General features: G+C 45.5%; 1 protein-coding gene across 4 annotated transcripts in view; it reads right to left on the bottom strand.

Moving 5' to 3' along the window:
- Positions 1 to 828: 828 nt before the first annotated feature.
- LOC309714476 (polyhomeotic homolog 3) overlaps positions 829 to 22,159 on the bottom strand; it is a 28,517-nt gene continuing 7,186 nt past the window's right edge. For 3 of the 4 annotated variants that reach the window (XM_082546975.1, XM_082546974.1, XM_082546973.1), the window contains exons 2-11: positions 15,433 to 16,057; positions 12,856 to 13,008; positions 9,259 to 9,514; positions 6,878 to 7,981; positions 6,115 to 6,449; positions 5,579 to 5,744; positions 4,634 to 4,745; positions 4,279 to 4,399; positions 3,061 to 3,364; positions 829 to 1,648 (exon numbers count right to left, since the gene is read on the bottom strand). In XM_082546975.1, the coding sequence (XP_082403101.1) occupies positions 1,494 to 1,648; positions 3,061 to 3,364; positions 4,279 to 4,399; positions 4,634 to 4,745; positions 5,579 to 5,744; positions 6,115 to 6,449; positions 6,878 to 7,981; positions 9,259 to 9,514; positions 12,856 to 13,008; positions 15,433 to 16,038 (3,312 nt within the window). In that variant the 5' untranslated portion in view covers positions 16,039 to 16,057 and the 3' untranslated portion in view covers positions 829 to 1,493. The remainder of the gene's footprint in view (positions 1,649 to 3,060; positions 3,365 to 4,278; positions 4,400 to 4,633; positions 4,746 to 5,578; positions 5,745 to 6,114; positions 6,450 to 6,877; positions 7,982 to 9,258; positions 9,515 to 12,855; positions 13,009 to 15,432; positions 16,058 to 22,159) is intronic. The other variant, XM_082546976.1, reaches the window with a different exon arrangement.

Genomic DNA, 22,159 nt, shown 5'->3' with positions numbered 1-22,159 from the left:
AGGCCAATCCATGACTGATGGTTCCACTGTGTGTTTTTCTGTCCAATATAATACAGCACTTGATTGATCTCTATTACTATTGTTATTTATTTTATTTTACTTTAAGTTATTACAAACTGAACAGAAAGAAAGACTCTGAGAGAATCTGTTGAATCAGCTGTTAAAAGAAGAAAGAAAACAAACAATAGAACAGAATACAGAGATCAAAGCAACGACCTAGATACGTGTAAGTAACAGTAAGACCGACAGCGCACGATATGCTTCAAGGTAGAAGCCGAGGAAGATATAGTTTGTGTCTGTGATCATCCGTGTGCGTGAACGCGCCTGAGTTCAAAAGGTTTCACCATGTAACGATCTGCTGGAGGCTGTGGGGAGCCATAGCCCCGCCCCCCAGAGCATGAAGCGCTAAAAGTGCTTCTTGATAGTCGTCTCGTCTCTCAGATGTTGTCCATCTGCTGAGGATAGTTTTAGGACCGCTCTAAGCCTCTAAGTCTAAGTTAACCCCAGAGCCCCGCTTCTACACCTGCAGCAGCCAGGTTGTAGGCACTGGGGTAAACTGCACTACGGGGGATCCCAGAACCTCTCAATCGCTCCACACCCCGACAAAGTGGGTCTGATAACCACTACACTGTGAAACTGTGCCAACTTTAACTTTAGCATTTTATGCATCCATGAAACCAGGAGGCGGCCCGACGTTTGCTCCTCAGTGGAACATCTGCTCCACGTGTCTGAAGTGTTTATGCACATTTTTGTTAGAAAGCCCGCTTTCACTGGGCTAGTAAAAGGTCTTTTACTTGGGAATTAATTTAAAACAAGATAAATAAATCGTTTGATGATCAATTATTCATTTATTAAATAATTTCAAGCAGGATACCATAAAAATGTGACGATTGAAGACACCAGCCTCTACCCTGATAGTGACTTTTTTAATACACAGACATGTCTTTGTCCAGAATATAGTGATATAAAACATTAAACTTTCATTAATCACTTACAAAGTCTACGCATTATTGTTTTTTCCTTTTACACACACGGGTTATGTTTAGCTACTGGATAGATTTGTTGCTGACGTCACGTTCTAAAAAAACTAAATAGACAAATTTTATATATTAAATGTTCAAAATCCTTCATCAAATAGCTTCAAATGTACACTCTCCAGCGGCATGTAAAATATACACAAAGTTACAAAACCCCCCCGTCTCCTGCTACAGTCGGAGGGCCCAAAACTGGTGAGACTTCTCATGGACTCTGGTGTCGTCATGCTCCCGCACTCCTCTCCAGCTCCCATCTGCTAAGGCCACGCCTAGATTTATAATCTCATGAATTATAAATTCCCACAAATCTCTTTTTGTGACTTTGCTCTGTCATCCTTGGTGTCAGCTTTTGACTTCCGCCGACTTCTCTCGTTTCCTCGCGTCTTTATTGCCTTTTTTCCCTCTTCCTTTTTAAACGCTTTCTCTTTTTCTCACGTTGTTTCTCTTTTTCTTTGTCTCTCATTGGTTTTTCAGTGCGTTGATGTGAGCGCAGATCTTCAGAGCAGGTCCCAGTTTTATGTTCATGCTGGTCATCAGATGGTCCTCGGTGAGCAGCAGCAGAGCCTGGCCGTCGATCTCCTGCACCCGGAAAGCCTCCGCTACGTCACTGCAGCCTGAAACAGCAACGCGGAGAGTTTAAAAACACTGACGGTGTCTGACTGAGCAAATGATTCTGTTCAGTCACACAGAAAGTAGCCATGGCCCTGACTTTAGTCACGTATAACGATCTAAACTCTTGACTTTTAATAAAAACACCTCCAAACTCCTGCAAAGTTTAGTCTGTGGGGATTGACTCTGTTTTGGAGCCTCGAGTGGACATTAGAGGAACTGCAGTTTTCCCCTTTCACTGTTGCTGCTGTCCTTCTGTCACAAGTCACTGCTCTGCTATTTTTATATTAAGAGCTTTTGGTGTTTTCATTCATCAGTATTTTGGTGTACAATATTCTTATCATCCTCTTGATGAAGCACACCCCTGATGCACTCATGTCGTCCACAGCTTCCTTGTTTATTGTCCATGCTACGCGAGGATAGCTGTAACAACGACATCTAGGACTAGGATTAGGTATTACATGGTACTGATGGTACTTTACTGTGTTCAAATCCTTTAAAGACACACTGCACACTGTGCTGAGATATGCTAATTTTGGCTAATATCACTTTGTTTGTGCAGAAAAGCTATTTAATGCATTCAAACGTGTCAACTTTGGGATTATTTTGTAGATTTAACTAAAGAAGTGGGAACACGTGATGTGTTTGTATGACTTTTTGTGGCTAATAAAAAAATAAAGACACCATTTCAAATTAGATTTTGGTGGCTTTCCTGTGAACACATTTTTTTAAAGGTTCATAAACTCGACAATTAAATGATTGGTTGGTGGTTTTTAGGCCACATGATGAAATAATGTGATGCAGGTTCTGATAAGAACCTTCAGCAGCCCAAGTTCTACCTGAGCCCTTGTTTGGTTCCTCAAATCCTGATCGTGTGGGAGGAGTTTGTGGACAAACGACCCAACAAACAAAGATTTGGTTTGTTACAGTAACATGTTTCACACTGTTCATCCAGGATCGTTAGCCAACAATCAGTTTATCCACTTTATTTCTAACAGAAACTAATCTGGAGAATGTTTCGACCAGAAGAGATCTGCATAACTCTAAGATCCACATCTGATCTTCTCTTAGAAATAAAGTGACAGTGATGAATATTAAAGGCAGCTAACAGTGTTTACTACAGAATCATCTGTCTCATGTGAAACAGAGGTTCAGTTTCTCTCCCAGATGTTTCACAGCAGTCTCGCTGAGTCTGACGGTGTGTGGTTGGAAGTATTCTTCACATTACTTCACTCAGCAGTTAATTTCAGCATTTTGCGAAACCTTTAATGGGACTTGGGGGATACGAAGAAGCTGTGAGCGCGCCTCCGTCGCCTGCTGACAATTAAGACACGGAGTGTGGCGTAAATCAAACCGACGGTTCTGAGTTAAAGGTCCCGGGAGAAGCTCTACGTGTGGGGCATCGGCTCATGTTTACCTGGCAGCGTGTGGATGAAGGCGGTGACTTCCTCCACGCTCCACTGCGAGGGGGCTGGCTTAAACGTGGTGGTAGGCGTGGAAGTGGTCACGGCCGGCGCCGACGCCCTCCTCGCTCTCCGAGCCGCCCGACGCTCCATCCTAGCCGTCATGGCGACAGCGGGATCTTCCTCTCCTCCGTCATCGTCTTCCTCCTCCCTGCCTCCACCTCCCACCATATCGTCTTCATCTTCGTCCTCTTCTGCCGCCGCCGCTTTTTCTTTTCCATCTTTCTCCCGCTGACCGGCGCTCCACAGATCACGAGGCTGAAAGGAAACAAAGCGTGTAAGAAATGTAAAAGCCAGGAAACGTCCTGCCTGATATCAGCAGTTCAGGGAGCTGCTGGGGTGATAGTGTGGGGCCCTGCAGCATCATTTAAACCCCACACTCCACCTCAATCATCTCAAACTGGTTACTTGTATACGACTCCACAGTCACCAGCTCTCACTCCAGCAGAGAACACGTGGGATGTGGTGGAGCGATAAATATGTAGAAACTGTGTGATGCTATCATGTCGACATGGACGAACACCTCAGAGGAATCTGTGAGTTATGAGAAAGTTCTCGACTCAAACGCAGTTCCAACTCAGTACAAGGAAGGTGTCACTGAATAAAGTGGCTGCTGGCTGCATAGAACTTAAAACTGAGCGTCTGTTTTCTGTCTGTCGGTGGAGCTTCCTGATTTCTCAGCTCTCTGCTGCCCTCTAAAGGCCGTCGGCTGTCACTGAACCACAGATGAACCACAGATGGCTTCAAATGGCTCATTTCATAAGACCAAGTCTAAAATCCACTGCACACGACTAACTGAGCTAATGTAGTTTTACACTACTAAGTATTTTTAATTCATGTGTTTGTTTCAGTTTAGTTTCAGTGTTTTTTAGTTTTTCTGGGACGAAATTTAAAAAGTTTACAAAAGATATGAAGCTACAAACGCAGAGTGGCGTTTTTGTAGGAACGTAACCCATCAAATAAACATCACAAAGATCAATAAAAGCATAAAAATGTGTTTAATATTTGGAAAATCAGCCTCCTGTAATACAGCCGGTGCATGTGTACGGTCACATTCGGCTCGTGGAGGACTTCAGGAGCTCTAACTTCATTTTCAGAGTGTGGCTCTTTAAAACATCTCAGCACTTCTCTGTTTGCTGTTTTTAAGCTGTTGGCGAGTTCAGCGTCCCTACCAGCCGCAGCAGCAGGGGTTTCCCAGGGACTGACTCCGCCCGGTTGAGGGCAGGACGAGGCTTCTCTGACCGGCTTCCTGCGCTGAGAGCTCGCAGACGCTTCGTCAGTCGAACGTTAAACCTGAGGGGGGAGGAGGAAGGGGAGAAGCACAGAGACACGTGGTGATGTTTCCTCGTTCTGCTGCTTTCATTCACACTCGTATCTGCATCTGACACCTGCGCGCCTCCACGCAGGCCACACACACCACATCCTGTCACGCTGCTGCTGCGACAGCAGCACCCCTACGCTGTGTAAAGGTCCCGTGACATCACAGCTGCCCTCTTTAGCGCTTAAGCCAATGAAGCGAGGCCTTACCCGCGTGCACAGGAAGTGGAGCAGAAGCGTTTGGAGCGCATGAAGTTGTGTGCGTGGCCCCTCTTCCCGCAGAACTGGCAGTGCAGCACCGTTCGGTCTCTGTGGCCCGACCCTGTGAGAGGGACACAGTGGAGGTGAAGCTGAGAAACACAGAGTCTAACATGGTTCCCACTGCTAGTTTAGAAGACTAACAGCTCCCACATTTACCACATCAGCAGCAGAGTGACAGACGTGAGCAGAGCAGGATTCGGGCATGTGTGGGGTAAACGTCAGGTTTACCGCCGAGTTTTCAGGGTATTAAAAGTGGTTGACTTCTTAGACGTCTCACACACACTTTCACTGCACAGTCCCAGGGCTGCTCTCAGCTTGTATTTAGTGTTTAGCCTGTTCATGTGTTGAATGAGCCCCAGTGCTGCAGGTGCAGAACATGACGGGACAGGTTTACAGTGGTGGGCAGAGGCTGTGCCACAATGCAGGAACTCCGGTTTGGTTCACTGTTAGAGCCTGCGGACCAATCGCTGCGTCAAGACAAGAAATAGAAGATCTCTCACCGTTTTTAGAGAACATGCAAAGACTTTGTCCTTGTTTGGTGTGCAGCCACGAGAAACCCTTTTTATATATTTTCTTTAAGCCTAATTGATTTTCCTTTAATATTAAACTTACTAATCTTATATAAAAACTGCAAGAATTATGTTTTTATTCTTGATTCAATCAGGTCCGTTTTAAGCTCTGCTCTCATTTAAAGTCTCACAGCTGCAGGGAAAATGCGTCACCTGCTTCTGTTTTGAGTTTTCTGGGATGAATCTTTGTTGTTGATTTGGTGACAGTATGACATGGGTGCGGCTGGTCTATTCTGCAGCTCTTACCAACAGTAATTTCATGCATCGAGACTTCAGAGCAGATAAACGAGCAGATGTGAAGTTTAAAAGTTAAACTGCTCCTTACTGCTCCCAGGGTCGTCCGTGTCTCCTCCTTCCTCTTCGTCCGAGTCTGTGGAGTGCTCAGTTTGTTTTATCGTTTCCGTTACAGGCAGCGCCGCTTTCCCATTGGTCCCATTCACTTCCTGCGGTTTGGGCACCTGCACTGGAACCAGCAGGGATGAGCGGTTCACCTGGACCACAGAAATAAGGTGAGTATAAATGCACCGCCTGTGGCTGAAAAGGTAATCGCAGTAAGGAGGGAATCCGTTTACATCCACCCAGAACTTATTCTACGTTCATACACGAGAAAGGCTTTGAGTTTTTTCCCCTTTTAGTAACAAAATTGTAATATTTGCCGTCTCTAAGAATGGGAAACCCAAGAAAAGGTGATAAACTGTAAAACCCAGATTGAACTGTCAGCTAAGCCACAATTTATTTAGGAAATGCTTAAATAAGCCTGAGGAGATTAAACACCAACTTATTTCACACTAAAAGCATCAAAACCTAAAATTCTAACTTCATTTTTTCTGCCTTTGTGATGTAAAACAAACGTCTCCTTACAGGAAACGGTTGGAGCCCCTCCTGGATGACAAATCCCTCCACCAGGTGGGTGAGAACCTGCCGTCCCTCAGGCCACGGCCTTGGCTCCCAGGGGCTGCTCAGTGATTGGCTGAAGCTCTCTGACTCGTCCTCCAATTGTCCGAGAGGCTCTGCCTCAGTTTCCGTGGGGGGCTGCTGCTCGCCACCTGCTTTGTCCACCTTCGCTGGCTCATGCTGCGGTAGGCTGAGGTCAGTCGGGAGGGCGGTGTGCGCCGGGAGGAGAGGAGGAGGGTTTTCTGCCGAAGGAGTGGTGATGGGTGAGGAGGGGGGAGACTGAGAGGAGAGGCTGGACAGCGCTGTGAGGAGCAGAGAAAGAAAAAAGAGTTGACTGAAAATTAAAAGGAACATGTTTTGAAAAAAGTATTGATTGCATGAAGTTACAGCCGAAAACAAAGCAGGACACTAAAGTTCACCAGTGAGCAGCAGGTAGCAGCGAGCCTTTACTGCACCACTGTTACTCCTGCAGACGTCCCGTGAAGACAGTTTGCTCAACAGCTCAATTGCTTTGTAGCCTGAAGCATCAGAAGCTGCTGCTGGCTGCACACTGTGCACGACCATGTGTGCTTCTCCAGGACGAGCGGAGCAATAACAACTAATCATGTGGACCCTTTAAGGGAGCACAGCTCGGACAGATGAAGCTGTGGAAAACGCTTTAATGCAAAGCCTCGTGTAAACACACAGATATGAGCACTAAGTGTTGCTGCGTCTGAGCTGTTCACGGTACCTGACTGATTGTCGGACTGGGTCGACATGTTCTCACAGAAGTCCTCCTGGCTGACGGGCTGAAGGTCTTTCTGAGGCTCTGGCAGCCTCTGACTCTGGGCAGAGGCTTCGGGGGCTGGAGCTGGCTCTGGTACCGGGACTGGTGCTGGAGTTTGGACTGGAAGTGGAGTTGAAATGAGACCCGTGATGGGTTTTGAGTCCACAGTGGAGTCTTTAACAGGATCAGGCTCCGGGATAGGGTCCGTGTTGTGGTACTGATGGGGAAGCTGTGCCGTCTGGTTCTCAGACTGGTCCATTGGAGTCTCTCCTTCCTCTTCCTCCTCCATCTTCTTGTCCTTGCCTTCCTCTCTCCTCTCTCTCTCACTTTGGCCTTCTTCTGTCACTTCCATTTGATCTTCCTCTCGGCTAACTTCCTGCACCTCCTGGTTGATTTGCTCCTCACTGGGCTCCTCCTCCTTCACCTTCTCTCTTTGGTCATCTTTCTCCACTCTCAGGTCTTTAGCAATGCTTTCCTCATCTTTGACTTCCTGTCTCACAGCTGCAGCTCTCTTTCTCTGCTCTTCAGCCTCCTTTACCTCCACCTTCTGGGTCAGATTTTGCGGCTGGGGCTCAGCTTGACTCTGTGGAGAGGCTGGACTCAGAAGGGATGGAGGTGAGGGCAGAGGAGAGGTGGTTTTTGGCAACGAGGGGTTTAAAGGAGGAGGAGGAGGAAGGACGTCTTCAGTGCTCAAAGTCCTCTTTGATTGGGCGGAAACCTCAGGCGACTCTGCCGCTGGAGGCGGCGGCTGCACCGAAGCATGCGTGTACGTTCCCGGCTGTGGCTGGCGACCCGAAGAGAGGGCGATGATCTGAAGCTGCTTCGCTGCAGACAACGAGCGCTCAAAATGCGGCACAGCTGACAGAGCGCTGGAGACAGATACCGGGCTGTGAGTTAACGGACAGCTCTTCAGTCCCGCCAGCGGCCGGCTGATGGAAGACGCCTGGCTGGAGGGAGCAGCAGCGATTGGTTGGAGGGCCGAGGTCTGTCGAGGTGACGCCGCTCTGTGACCGTTAGGAGAGTGAAGTCTGGGTCTCAGAGGGACGGCTCGAACCGGAGAATAGAGAGCTGTGGGAGGAAAGCATGAAGAGGAAACCATTAAACTATGAGGGATGGATATGACTAATAATGATCTGATAAATGACAGACTGCCACTCGTGCATGTTGTTTAATTCTCATGTGCTTCACTGTAATCTGCTGATGCACAGCAGGCTGCAGGATTCAGGGTGTTGGCTGAAAAACTTTCTCACATTAAGATTTAAACATTTCCTTTCAGTGGCTCCAAAAACTCTGAATTATTTAGATGATCAAATGCAAATTTTATTATGTTTTTGTTTTCTAATTTTCATCTCTCAAGGCTGCAAAATATATCAAGACCCATGATTCAATTTACTTTGTTCTGCAGCACAGTGCAGTTTTCTTCCAGTGATTTATGAGTTCAGCTGCAGACAATGACGGCAAACATGCTGAAAACTGACTTGTTGTGCTCTGTGAGGGTAAACCGAAGCTCTGACGTCTCCGGGTAATAGAGAGGAATTATTTGGTTCATAAGTCACTGAAATGAAACGGTACACAGGACCACAGCAGTGCAGCTAAAGACGGCTCTGAACAGCTAAAAGCAGTAAGTTTGTCCTTTCTTGTTTTAAAAGTAACCAAAATTAAAATAGTGAAAAAAGAAAAATATCTATTTAAAAAATGTAATTCTTTAAAAACTGAAGACAAAAAATGATTGAAAGTATAAAACGCTCATTTTGAAACAATTTTTTTTAGTTTACTCACTGCTTGTAGAAAAGAAAACTAAACATGCAATCTCACACCACCAGACTGTGGCTTGCTGCCAGAACAGCTGCAGAGAGATGCAGACGGCTTTAAACTGCAGGCTTTTATTTTGAAAGGTTCAGAGTGTTGATAACATCCAATATGTAATTTGAGGCTTTTATTTTGTGTCTTTTATCCTTTCTTCACCTCAAACCCGTTGCAGCAGATGGCTGCCCGGTCCTGAGGTTTCTTCCTGGGGTTTCCTTCCCACCAAGTGCTCGCCTACAGGGATTTGTCTCATTGCTCAGGCTTCTCTGTATTATTGTAGGGTCTCTACCTTACAATATAAAGGGCCTTGAAGCAACTGTTATCATTTTGAAAGCATACTGGTCTTCCACTGATGGCTTTTATTTTGAAACTCTGAACCACACCTCCCTCCAGTCCCCCCGGTTAGTCACTGTCAGGGTGAGAGCTGGATCCACCAATAAACTCAAACAGGATCAAATATAAATAAAACATCAGCTGACTGAAAGTGCAGAATTATAATAATTTATGATAATATATTAGTCACTATGTAAGACCCTCACATGGAGGAGCGTACTCATCCGGCCTCATCACACCCTTCAGGGACCTACTTGGAGGCGGCACGGCGAGGTGTCGGCTGGGCGTGGTTGGACACTCCGTTGCTGTGATGCTGGACTGAGGTCGCGGCTTGAGAATCGGGAAGAGGGGGACTTGAGGTCGAGAGAGGGGAGGCGGGGCCGTGGCGTTGGGCTTGAGGCGTAGGGAAGGAGGGATGGCGAGAGTCCCGGGGGGAGGAGGCCTCAAGGTGAGACTCTGGAGCTGGAAGGGACACAAAGATGTTCAGTTAGATCCCACGAAGGCGTTGGCTATCCAGTCACAGCTTAGCAACTGTTACCAGCGAGGGCGGGTATGTTACAGGCAGCAGGAAAAAAGCTCTCTGAAGCAGATTTAGTCTTAAACGTCGGACATTTTCTGATTGTTCGTAAGGTGAAAATAAGAAATACAAAAACAGAAAAACAAGATCACATTTCCTATTGATGTGGGTCTGAGGACCAACTGTGGAGAGATCGTCCACTGATCCCAGTCACAGCCGTCTGTTACAGTCAACGTATGAGAGGAGTGTGTTTCACCCAGAAGGAATTATGGGTAGTAGTTGAGCCTGGCTATCTCTCATATACCAGACTTTGTTGAGCTGGCACGCATCCCACACGCTGACATAACCCTTTCATTTCTCCAGCGAACGATCAGAAAACAGATCAAACATCCAGGTCTCAGAGCCGGGACACGCATGCGCACGGCTGCTCAAAGAAACCAGATTCTGCTTTTAGATCGCAGCACTGGGACGGGGTGTAAAAGGGACTCAGGGCAGTTTTTACCACAGCTTGAATGTGTTCTTCACGTGTGCGTCTTTTGTAGTTACGGAGACTAAACATGCTAAAAATGCCAAATTTGCATTTCATTAAATGACTGAAAGTTACTGAAAAAAGCAGCTCGCTCGCTGTGCTTGCTGAGCTTCGCGTGTTTCAGACGACTGTGTAAAGAAGTCAGCTTTTTGCATTTACCGTCTAAGGTCAGTTCAAAAGATGCATTCACGTGCATATAAAGACATTTGCTCGGCTGCTCACCTGAGCCGAGGCGGGGTTAGAGGAAGGAGGAGAAGTGGAAACAGAGGAGGAGGAAGAGGAGGAGCACGGCTGGGGCGGCCGCATAGCAGATGTAAGAATTAGCTGCAGGAGAAAAAGGAGGAAACAGGTGAAGGAGGAGATGAACAGAGGAGAGCAGGACAAGCACAGATGTTTGTGTGAGACATAACTGAAGCATCTTCTTGGCCTTTGCTTCCTTTTAATGACCTGATAAAACACCCATAAACATAAAGGTTACTTTTTCAAACCGATCAACATCAGATTTGAACCCTCACACAAGAAAACTGTGAATTTTGCTGGGGACTATTTTCTGCGGTGGATTAATACAACTGCGAGGCAGATGCTTCATATTCAGTGTTTTTCAATGTTAAACAGACTTTTTTACAACACATTTAAGTGTTTAAATCCAGGTGGCAGATCTAGATGATGGAAATGATTTGTGAGATTAACCATGGTTTAATATTTCACCGTTAAAAGAACTTTTATGAACAGATAAATAACCTTTAGTCTAAAATAGGTTTCTGTGCAAATAATCAAATGATGTCAATAATGACAATTTGATGGTTTTCACAGATGTGTAGTTTTGAGCTCATCAGTCACAATCAAGCCGCTTTGCTCTTTCTATACATGAACACTCATAATATCTGGGGACCGTTCTTTATTGAGAAACAGAGTTTACTTTGTTTCTGTCGCTCAGGCTCAGTCTGACTCTTCTTTAGCTGAGCACCACCGTCTGCCATCAGAGACATGATCAGAGCAGACACAAAGATTCAGTATGTGGAACACTGATGATGCAAATAAGACATGAAATCATTAAAGCTGTGAATTCATTTATCTTGTTGTTGACTTATCTCTACCATGGCAGCTGCACAGCACTCTTGTTCTTAGTAACTGCAGTTGCAGCAGTGCTCAGCTCAAGGATGAAAACAGATATATTTGTATATTTCTGACCTGCAAATGTCAGTGACAATGAAACACAAACATATGCATTGCTCAACTTAGTGATGGGAGTCAGGTACTAGCTACATGCATGCAGCTATACACAGTCAGCCAATCACAGGGCAGCGTCTCTATGGATGTAGGCATGTAGACACGGTCGAGACGACGGGATGAAGTTAAAGCTGAGCATGTGGAACAAAAGGTGATTTAAGTGACTCTGAATGTGGCGAGGTTGTTGGTGCCAGACAGGACGGTCGGAATATTTCAGGATCTGCTGGGATTTTCCCACCGAAAAAGAAAATATCCAGTGAGCAGCAGTTCTCTGGGCGAAACGTGCCTCGCTGAGGTCAGACGTCGGAGGAGAAAAGCTTCAAGAGATCAGTAACTCAAATAAGCACTGTGTGGCGAGGCGTGGTCTGCGATGCTGCTGCAGGTGAGATGGACGCACCTGCGCTGATCTGCAATCACACCTGTGCTGTTGTCATTAGTGGTTGTTGGTGGTGATGTGTACGGCTGGCAGCTGTTACAGCAACCGTGTGAATATTGTAAGAAGAAAGCATGCTGCAAAGCATGAAGATGCACCCGGGCCTGCTGTGGGTTTGTTACACACTGGTTACAGCCGTAGCAGAAGAGCATCTCTGAGCTAACAGCTAGTCCAACCTCAAACCACACGAGTGTCCTTTCTGTCAGCTACGAGAAGCCTGAGGCTACAGTCCACACAGGCTCCCCAAGACTGGACAACAGAAGCCTGGAAACATGTTTCCTGGTCTGATGAGTCGCGACTTCTGCAACATTAAGACTTCAGTGTCACCATTTGGCCTAAACAACATGAAGCTTCGTGTCAACTGTTCATACTGCTGGTGGTGAAACAGCTTGGGCCTCTTAGGCTGTGGTGTTTAAATGATGCTACCTATTGTTGCTGAACATGTCCATCCTCTTATCGCTACACTGTATCCATCTTCCAAAGGTCACTTTCAGCAGGACAACAGGGCTCAACCTCGTACTGGCAACGTGTACCTCATGAAGTGGCCTCTGAGTGTATAATGTGTACTCTCTGCTGTAAATCAAAGATTTGGGGAAAATGTGGTGCTTCAAGATTGTTTTAAACTAAAACTTCAAACACATAATCTTCTCCCAAACAGGTAGTATGTACATCATCAGTTACCATGGTGATTTAGAGAGGTAAAGCACCTCTGTAACACTTAAAAGTCTGACTTTAAGCTCAACACGGCTGCCTTAACCTGGTAACGTTGCTTCATAGTCTGTGTTTTCAGACTGTTTCAGATCACGTCTCACAGGGTTTTTGGTGCAGTGCATTTCATATCATTTACATCATGTTTGTGTTTGTTTAGTATTCGGAGAAATTTCTGCTTTGAAAGCTTTGAAACGTCTGTTTTCAGATTTGTTTGCAGCTTTAAACTCTGAGCTTTTCCTGCCAACTGGCTCATTTTAATACTCGTCATCCTTTCTGCAGCTGCACACTCTGTCCTGTTCACTGTGAGCAGCAGAACAGAATGCATGTGGAAATATATGAAAGTGTGTGTGTGTGTGTGTGTGTGTGTGTGTGTGTGTGTTTACCATCTGAGCTCTAAGCAACACTTGGTCTTGGCCTGTCCCTTTGAGACCTTTTCCTAGGAGCAATGTCTGCTGGGACACCTTGGGATGCCTGACAGGGGAGGGGTTCTGATTGGTTCGCACAAGACCAGGTGTGCCCACAGGAGTCTGTGATACCTGGAACAGAGGCAGGAGAGGGGGGAAGGGAAGCAATTAAGGCAGTGCTTCAGAGCAGGGATGACTTTTTGTGATATTTCCTCGAACAGCAAAGCAGTCACGAGTGTGTTTGGGTGGAAACCAAAAGAGTAAACAATGAAAATGTCGAATTTTTAATGCTTCTTTTCTACAAAAAAGAAAAACACTAAATGAATACTTTAACAATGGACAGCTTCATCCAAGCAGATTAAACTCTCTCCACCAGGCAGCTCACATCTGTTTATAGTTCTTTAATCTCATCTATCAGGTTTAATTTAAAGATTTGAAAAACTGGTTTGTAAAATTTGTTGTCAGAAACTGTTTGGCATGTTTTTAGGCAAAGGAGTGGATTTTAAATCTGAAGTTCAGACTTGAATTAAAGGGGTTTAATAAAAGTATTCCCTCAAATATTCAGGAATTACAGCCATTTCAATGCACAGTCGCCCATTTTCAGAGGCTCAGAATTCATTAGACAACTGTTTAATATGTTTTCACGGCCACCAAATGCAAGTGTTTCATTTGCATTTGTTTGCTTTTTCAGAGGAACTCTCAACACGAGGTCCGAATAAATGTCAGTGCGAGACAAACAGGCCATCACTCGACTGAAAGTCCAAATAAAACAAATGAACCCATCAGGCAGAAAGAAAAAATCAACATTGTGGTGCATCGGCCAGCTCAGCAACACTACGAGACTTTAAAGACCACAGAACGCTCTCAGGGAGGATCATCGTCACAGGGTTTACACCAACAGGGTGCAAACCACTGGTTACACTCAAGAACAGGAGCCAGACTTTACCAGAAAACGCGCACGGCTGGCAGTGGAAGCAGGTCACGAGTGTTTACTGATGATGCGATTGCTGATAGAAGCAGCGGGATGAGCCGCGAAGTGTACGGGGCTGTAGCCTCTGCTCAGATTCAGACAAACGCTGCAGGGCTGATCGGACAGAGCATCGGAGTGCAGACGGACAATGAGCCGGACCACAAAAGCGACCCAGTGCAGAGAAACGTGATCCTCTTCAACGGCCACGTCGGGAACCTGATCTCAACCCGACACAGCAGCTTTTCAGTTACTAAAGGAAGAAAGACACAAACTTACTTCTGTTGAGCTTCGAATTAAGCGGAAAGTCTGAACTTCAATCACAATCGGTCGATTGTTTCATTTAAAATCGCAGCGGTGGCCATCGGGTATCAGTAACTGTCCTTTTCTGTTGCTGACATCCAGCTAATGACAAGTTCTGAGAACAGCTTCAGAAAAGCCGGGATTGAAGTTTCTGATTTCGTGCTCATCTCAAGCTCGTGTCTTTAAAGCTCTAACGTGAGGAACCGCAGACTGTGCAGCTTTTTGTATCTGGCAGCAACGCCTGCATACAGAGTGTGAACGCCAGCGTCTCTGTGGCTCGCTCACAGTTCAGCCTGTTTACTCACTGAATTAACAGAGAGCGAGACCCGAGTGTAAGGATGTGAAACGCACTCAGATGAAAGCAAACAAAGAGGAAACTGTAACCCCAAACAGTCAAACACTGACCCAGATGGAGCCTGACAGGTGAAAGGTCCGAGGCTTCGTCTCACGAGCTGTCTGTCATTCTTACATTTAGATTATTCACACCTGATCTTTCTTTTTAAATCCGTTTGTTCAGGTCAGCTGTCGCTTTCAACACTTGTTCCAACATTTAATGAAACTCAGCTTAAAAGATTCTCACACACCACGTGTCACAGAAATATGAATAAAATACAGATTCGGTCATTTAAGCAGGTTGACTGTCATGTGCTGTACCTGCATTTTTATTTACTGTAGCTTCACTTTATGGATGAAGCTTGCTAACAAAGCTAGCACTAGCTATCAACTTTGTGCACCTTTGCACCAAATCCAAAGAGTGAAAACTGTGATTTGAGTCTTGGCTGTGCGTTCTGTAAAGATGGCAGTACAAGTAAACATCACGAGTGCAGGAAGGCTAGATAAAACTTTGAGCTCAAGCTGTTTTATTTACATCCGTCCTCTGCGTCAGGCTCGTCTTCTGAGATTAAATTACTGCGTCTTTTTTAGACGAAGCTAAAAATGATTTGGTCCTAATGTTATCAGCCTGTTGAATGACTGCTGTCAGTCTTATGAATACAGCCAGTAGGTGGCCTCCTCCTTATGTAACCCAGAGACTGTGCATAAAAGAGGCATCACAGGTTTTCTTTTCGAAGCCTCAAAGTTAACGTTTTAGCCACTGTCATGGTGGGATTCTTGGATGTGGTCATGAGAGGGTGGAGACGTGCGTCCTTATTCTGTATGGGTGCAATGTATGAACACAGAAAGAGCAAAGATCCAATACAGACAAACTGGACAAACTCCAGCAAAGTGTTTCTAAATGAAAGACGTGTTCCTGTTTCTCTATGTGGGGGTCAGTGTGTGACCTTTACCTGTCTGCCAGGTGGACTGGCTGGCGTGTGAAACGGTGTGATTGGTGTTGAGGTTGCAGAGAGGACCCTAGCGCTCCCGTTGGTCAGGCTGGTGGAGATCTTGGCAGACATGGTGGTGTTGTTGTGCGTTGCAGAAGAAGTTGGAGAGGATGAGAGGAGTGGTGAAGGAGCGGTCGCTACGACAGGAGAGGAGGAGGACGAAGGGGGAGGGAGAAGGGAGGGGGAAGGGGGGGTTTGCACGGAGGAAGACATTTTGGAAGAATGGTTGTGTCGGGAGTATGTGCGGAGGGTGGGGGCAGGGGTGGAGGTAAGTTTAGGGGGAGTCGGGACGAGGACGTGAGGAGACGGAGCGCCTGCCGTTGCTGCTGCCGCCTTTGGTCCATGGTTTGTGGTGATGGAGGGAGCGGGAGTGAGAGGCGGGGGAGGGGAGGAGGTGGTGGGTGTCAGCGAGGGTGCGGGGGAGTCCAGGAGCATGGGGTTGGGGGTAAGCCGAGGAGGCGTGGGGGTCGGAGGGGTGGCGGAGGACTCAGCGGCGGTCGGAGGGCTCGTTCCATTGGTGGCCTCGCCGTGATCTGATTGGCTCTGCCGAACCAGCTCCCTGTCCATCCTTCAACACTGAAGCACGCTGAGGAGCACAGACACACAGACAGACAGACAGACAGACACACAGACACACACACAGACAGACACACAGACACACACACAGACACACAGACAGACAGACAGACACACAGACACACACACAGACACACAGACACACAGACACACAGACAGACACACAGACACACAGACACACACACAGACACACAGACACACAGACACACAGACACACACACAGACACACAGACAGACACACAGACACACAGACAGACACACAGACAGACGCACAGACACACAGACACACACACAGACACACAGACAGACACACAGACACACAGACAGACACACAGACAGACGCACAGACACACAGACAGACACACAGACAGACACACAGACACACACACAGACAGACACACAGACACACAGACAGACACACAGACAGACACACAGACAGACACACAGACACACACACAGACAGAGGCACAGAGTTAATTTGCATACTGCAACATTTGTTCTCAGAATTAACACAAGACATGGAAATAAGTCCTAACGTTCCTCGTGAGGATTCATGATCAGCGGGGGAAGCCTCGGCGCCACCACAGACGAGCTGGAGGCCAAATCTAACAGTTAAGAGCCCAAAACCAACAATCGGCACAAACACGACCTCATGTTAACCTGTTCTGTACAAAGCTAGCAGCGAGACACTCCAGAGTGATGCTGAAGCAGCGTCACAGCTTGATTTTCAAGTAACAAAAGCTGGAACGGGCTCGTGCATTTCTAACCACATTTGTTCCAGCACAACGTCTTGATGCACGCTCAGTCATCCAGGTAAGCAAATCCACAAAAGTCCCAACTTTTTGGGATTCCTGCACAACGTTAAAAAGCCTCTGGTTTCAGTCACGTTTCAGGATACAAGTTTTCATCTGCCTCACTTTTTCTCCTTTCTTCTCTACCTGATCCCATCCCCGGTGTCCTCCTCTGTCACACCAACCCTTTTTCTCCTGCCTGGCAGCTCCATCTTCAACCCTTTTGTTCAACATGTCCAGTCTTCCCTCTCTGCACGCGTCCAAACCATCTCAGCCTCGCCTCTAACTTTGAGCTGTCCCTCTGGTGGGTTTGTCCATCTTCAGCCTCCTGTTACATCACAGCAGGTCTCACTACTGTCTTGTAAACCTTCCTTTTCACTCTTGCTGCTTTCACACATCACCCCTGACACTCGTCTGCCTTCACTACCTCATTCGTATTGATTTGCATTGACATATTCTGGTCTTAAAGGATGAAAAACTGCTTTTTGAGGGTGGAACAGTTGGTGGAATAAATCTGGACCTGACTACAGTTCAAGTCCAACACGACTGTTTTGATGTTTAAAATGTGTTTTTGATTTAAAACACAGACATGTCTCTTGTTCCTGGGTAGGAAGTGTTCTTCTTGCCTGGGAGGCAGAAGGAGAGTCATTAATATCTATTTGCAAAAACTTTGCTTTTGTGACCCATAATTTAATTTGTAATTACATTTACAAATGTCACTGTCATCGTAACAAAGACAAAGTCTGCCTGAGAGACACTCTTTAACCCAATGGTCCTTTTGCAATCAGGCTTTAAAAGTTAATGCAAAATCTTGCAAAGGGTTATGATTAAAAGCCACCTGGTTATGTTTAAGCAATAAAAACACTCAGAGTTTGAGTGGACAAACAAATTTGCCGGTTTGTCTCCAGGAAAACAAAAAAACAGATTTTCAATCCCTGAGGTCTGGCTGTCCAGAAGTAGAGTCTATCAGCTTCATTCTTATATTTAAATAGGTTAGTGAAAGAAAGATGGTCCGCGTGTTCTCCTGATTAACACAGAGATTCGAGCAGACAGGTACACGTCAATGTACTTCTGATATTTTGTTAAGCAGCACATGCAAATGTGATGCTGCTGCTTAAAGCTGTAATTAGTAGCGTAATAAATGACTTTTAAAGCAGTGTAAATACACCGATCAGCATGACATCAGGTGAGGTGAATAACGCTGACTCTCCATCATTGTATATCAGGGAGAAAGTGAACATTTTGTCCTCTAAGTTGGTGTGTGAAGCAGGAAAAACAGACAAGCATGAAGATGTGAGCGAGTTTGACAAAAGGCCAAACTGTGACGCCTTCTTCTCTGAAGCTGCAGGTCCTGTGGGGTGTTCCCGGTCTGCAGGGTCAGTCAAAAAGTGGACCAAGGAAGGAACAGCAGGGAACCAGCGGCACGGTCATGAGCAGCCAAGGCTCATTGATGCACGGGTGAAGGCTTGCCTGTGTGGTCTGATCCAACAGAGAGCCAATGTAGCTCAAAGTTCATGCAGGATCACACAGCATCACAGTTCGGTGCAGTCCAGTCAGGGCGCCCATGCTGACCTCTGTCCACCTCCAAAACCACCGACAACAGACAGGTGAGCATCAGGACTGGACCACGAAGAAACAGAAGAAGGTGTTCTGGTCTGAGGAGCCACGTTTCTTTTACATCACATGATGGCCGGATGAGTGTGTTGCTTATCTGGGGAACACCTGCCGCCAGGATGCACTATGGGAAGGAGGCAACGTTCTGCCCAAACATCGACACGTACCATCCTCCTAAGCACTGATGCACAACATGTACACGCTTTCATGGAAATGGTATTCCCTGATGGCTGTGGCCTCTTTCAGCAGGAAAATGAGCCTGGCCACAGAGAAAGTGGTTCAGGGATGGTGTGAGGAGCACAGCAGTGAGTTTCTAAGGCCCCGAACAGAGGGTTTAGAGGATGCTGATCCACAGCACACATTCAGGAGTCTAGAGGAGTGCGTGCCTTTACGGGTCAGGGTTGTGTTGGCAGCAAAAGGGGGACCAACACAATATTAGGACGGAATGCCTGAAATCTGAGTGTTAAGTAATGCATTACTTTGTAACAAAGTAATGCATTACTATGTTACAAAGTAAAGAGAGTTTGAGTTCTGAGCGTAACACTGAAACAACTGGGGAAGTAAAAACACAGAAAACAACTGCAGAAAATTATTAAAATAAGTGTTTAAAAAGCACTTTGAGTAAATAAAGCCCAGGTTAAAGCATCAAATATACACAAGCACTCAAAACTGTCTTTACAAATCTAGGCTGCTGACATTTTCTGAGTATACATATTATAACATTTGCTAAACAAAGGTTGTATAAAGTCCACTTAACTCTTTTTTTCTGCTTTGATATATTAAGTTCATGTGACTTTGTTCATGTTGACACTATTTCATCTTTTTAGGCCAGTTTTTAAAGTAAAGGCGACTCTGATTCACCTTTTTTGAATTTTTGGATGGAGTTAAAGTTCGCCCCTGAGGACCTGCTCACGCCTCGCCCTTTAAAGCTGAACACTCGGCTGCATGAAACACGACACCCTTAGTGTCAACTTCAGCCGTGTGTTTTGGATTTGAGCCAGTGCAGCAGTTAATCTGAACCGTCGCTGCAAAACGAAAACAGAAAAGCGTCTCCTGATCTCCATACCGCAATCTGTAATTATTGGATTATCTGACCGCAGACTGCATCAGTGTCCTTAAAACACCGTTACCTGATTCATTTCTGTCACTTTTAAGCCAAAACTTCCAAATATCTTCTGGCTTGAACCAATCAAGTATGAAAATTTACTTCTTTTCTTTCTTATTTTTGACTTTTCTGACATTACATAGAAAAAACCCACCTGAGCAAACCGTCTACATGTTAATCAGCAATGAAAGCAACCATGCTGCAGCTCACGTATCTGCAACTGATGCATCAGACCCAGGATCCGTGAAGTTTTCACACCCGAAAAGAAAACAGGAACAAGAAAAACAATGACCTTTCCACCAAGAAGATAAACAAAGTTGGTTTATCCTGTCGACGCTCAAACGTCCCTACACGTCTTCAGAATAAGCAGACAAAAATGACCGGTTTGTTTTGTAAAGCCGGCCTCCTTCCATCATAAACAAAGAGCAGAGAAACGTCCTCCCACCAGCCGAGCCCTGATCCTCCACATGTCAGTGCAGTGAGCGAAACTTTATATTATTCAGAGACATGCAAATGTTACAAAACTGGAGTTTGCATATATTGAAATGATTTAAATGTAATTTTAGATGATGACCTTGCCCAGTTTCCTTAAAGCCTTGCTTAAATGCTCCTGTATGGAGTAGTTACAGGGCACAGGTGGGACACGTGCCCCTCCACAGTTATTTAGAGCACAATTATCTCGTTTCAATGACAACATGAAAGGAGCAGAGGGAGGTGTATAACCACAAAGGAGCCGTGAGGGAAAAGGAGGAGGAGGACATCTGATATCACAACATTTACTCTGGTGATTTTAGTGACTTTGGTCTGAGTGTTTCAGAAGCTGCTCATCTGCTGTGATTTACGCACACGGCCGTCTGTAAGGTTTACAGAGGAAGACAGAAAAATCCAGCGAACACAAGACTGTTGGGTGAAAACGGCTTGTTTGTGTCAGAGGAGAATGAAGAGAGTAACTCAAATCATCACAACTAAGTTATGCAGAAGAGCAGGTGTGAGCGCACAGCACGCCGAACCTTCAGCAGCAGAAGACCACACCTGTCAGGCAAGAACAGGAAATGTGGACCAAAATCTTTGAGGGATGTTTCCAGCAACTTGTTGAATCTGGGTCACAAAGAGTCAGTTCAGCTGGTCTGAGCAAAGTGTACCTAATGATGTGGCTTATAGGTGTATATATCTATGGTTCCTGCTGAGAGCTGTTACCTTCCAGAGTGTACAGAGATCAAAATGAATGAATTCATCATCGATGTGAATATGTGACGCATTTCAGCTTCAAGTGAGGAGCAGCTGCATATTTAGACGAGTTTCCCATCATTTGTCTACTTCCACAACTTTTCACAGTTTTTACAGGAACTGGCACGTTGGTGTGGCAAGGAGAATGGGAAGTAGGGTGGAAATATATTTGTCAGTTTAGTTTTTGAACATTATTAGTTTTGACTTCTTGCAATTTTCCTCTTTCCTCACGTCTTGCAGTGAAGCCTGGCTAACAGAGCTATTGTAGAAAGATTTACTGCAGCTGAGAGACTTGAGACAAAAACCGAAGCATTGATTCAGCAGGGATTATTTTAAATGACAGAAGTTGTTAATTTTTCAGCAGAATGTTGCATTGTTATTGTGCCGGATTTTTGAGTTTTGTTGCTGCTGTAAACTTCCCCAGAAAACGACTGAATCTCAAAGGTTCCTGCAGGAGGATCCACCTGGCTTCGTTTATAGTCACATTACAGTAATTTGTAGTAACAAAAAAGGTGCTTTGGGTGCTCAGCTAGAGTAGATAAGTGCTAAAGAAAGCCACACCTGTGATAGCGGTTATAGTCAGGTAACAAACATGTCATATCTTACATAAATATGTACTTTTACCCACAGCAGGTCTCAAAATCCCAGAGCCACATTTTCCGACCTTGGTGTCTGTCACCGACTTTTAAAGCCAATCTTTCACATTTCCTATAAATGTGCTATAAAGTGGGCCACATATATGTTACAGAGCAGAGCACATGTTATGATCACACTTTAGCTGTGACTTTGTTAGCTTTGTTTTACTCAGTTCAATTTTTTAAATTAGTCTTTTTATTTCTTTGTTTTTGTTTGCTGCTGGGATTTTTCCCCTTAAATAAAACACTCGAGTGTGCAGTAACACTGCTAAATTGACATTGTTGTTGTTGAATGCCCTCTCGGTTTCTAGTAGGTAACTTTTCATGCAGCAAGAGTGCAAACACTCTGCAGGTTTTTCTTACTTCCTTTACTGTCCGAAGTGTGGCCTGAAAAACCACAGAGGTCCCGGTGTGGTTCCAGGAGGTCCCCCAGCTTTCTATTAGTGTAACAAGAATGATAGTTTTATATTCACATTGTGCTATTTTGCAGCTCTCTGGCTGGGAGCCCTTATTGTACCCGTGATGTTATTTCTAGTGTTCAGCGCAGTAACTGTTAATAGTGCACAATTTAATCTTAAACCCAGCTTTAACAGTTTTACTTGTTTTGTATTATTTCACACAGTAACGACTGTCCCCCAGCCTCCAGCAGCCACGTTTTGGGTTGTTGTTGTTTTTTACAGTTTTTAATCTTGTAACACTGAATTGGTTTTTCTCTGTAAGCCAGAGAAGCAGAGACACAG

This window comes from Aulonocara stuartgranti (genome assembly GCF_965226115.1).
Source record: "Aulonocara stuartgranti genome assembly, chromosome: 9".
NCBI classification, from domain to species: Eukaryota; Metazoa; Chordata; class Actinopteri; order Cichliformes; family Cichlidae; genus Aulonocara; species Aulonocara stuartgranti.
The sequence above is the reverse complement of the archived record's forward strand: the minus strand, read 5'-3'. Positions and strand labels throughout refer to the sequence as shown.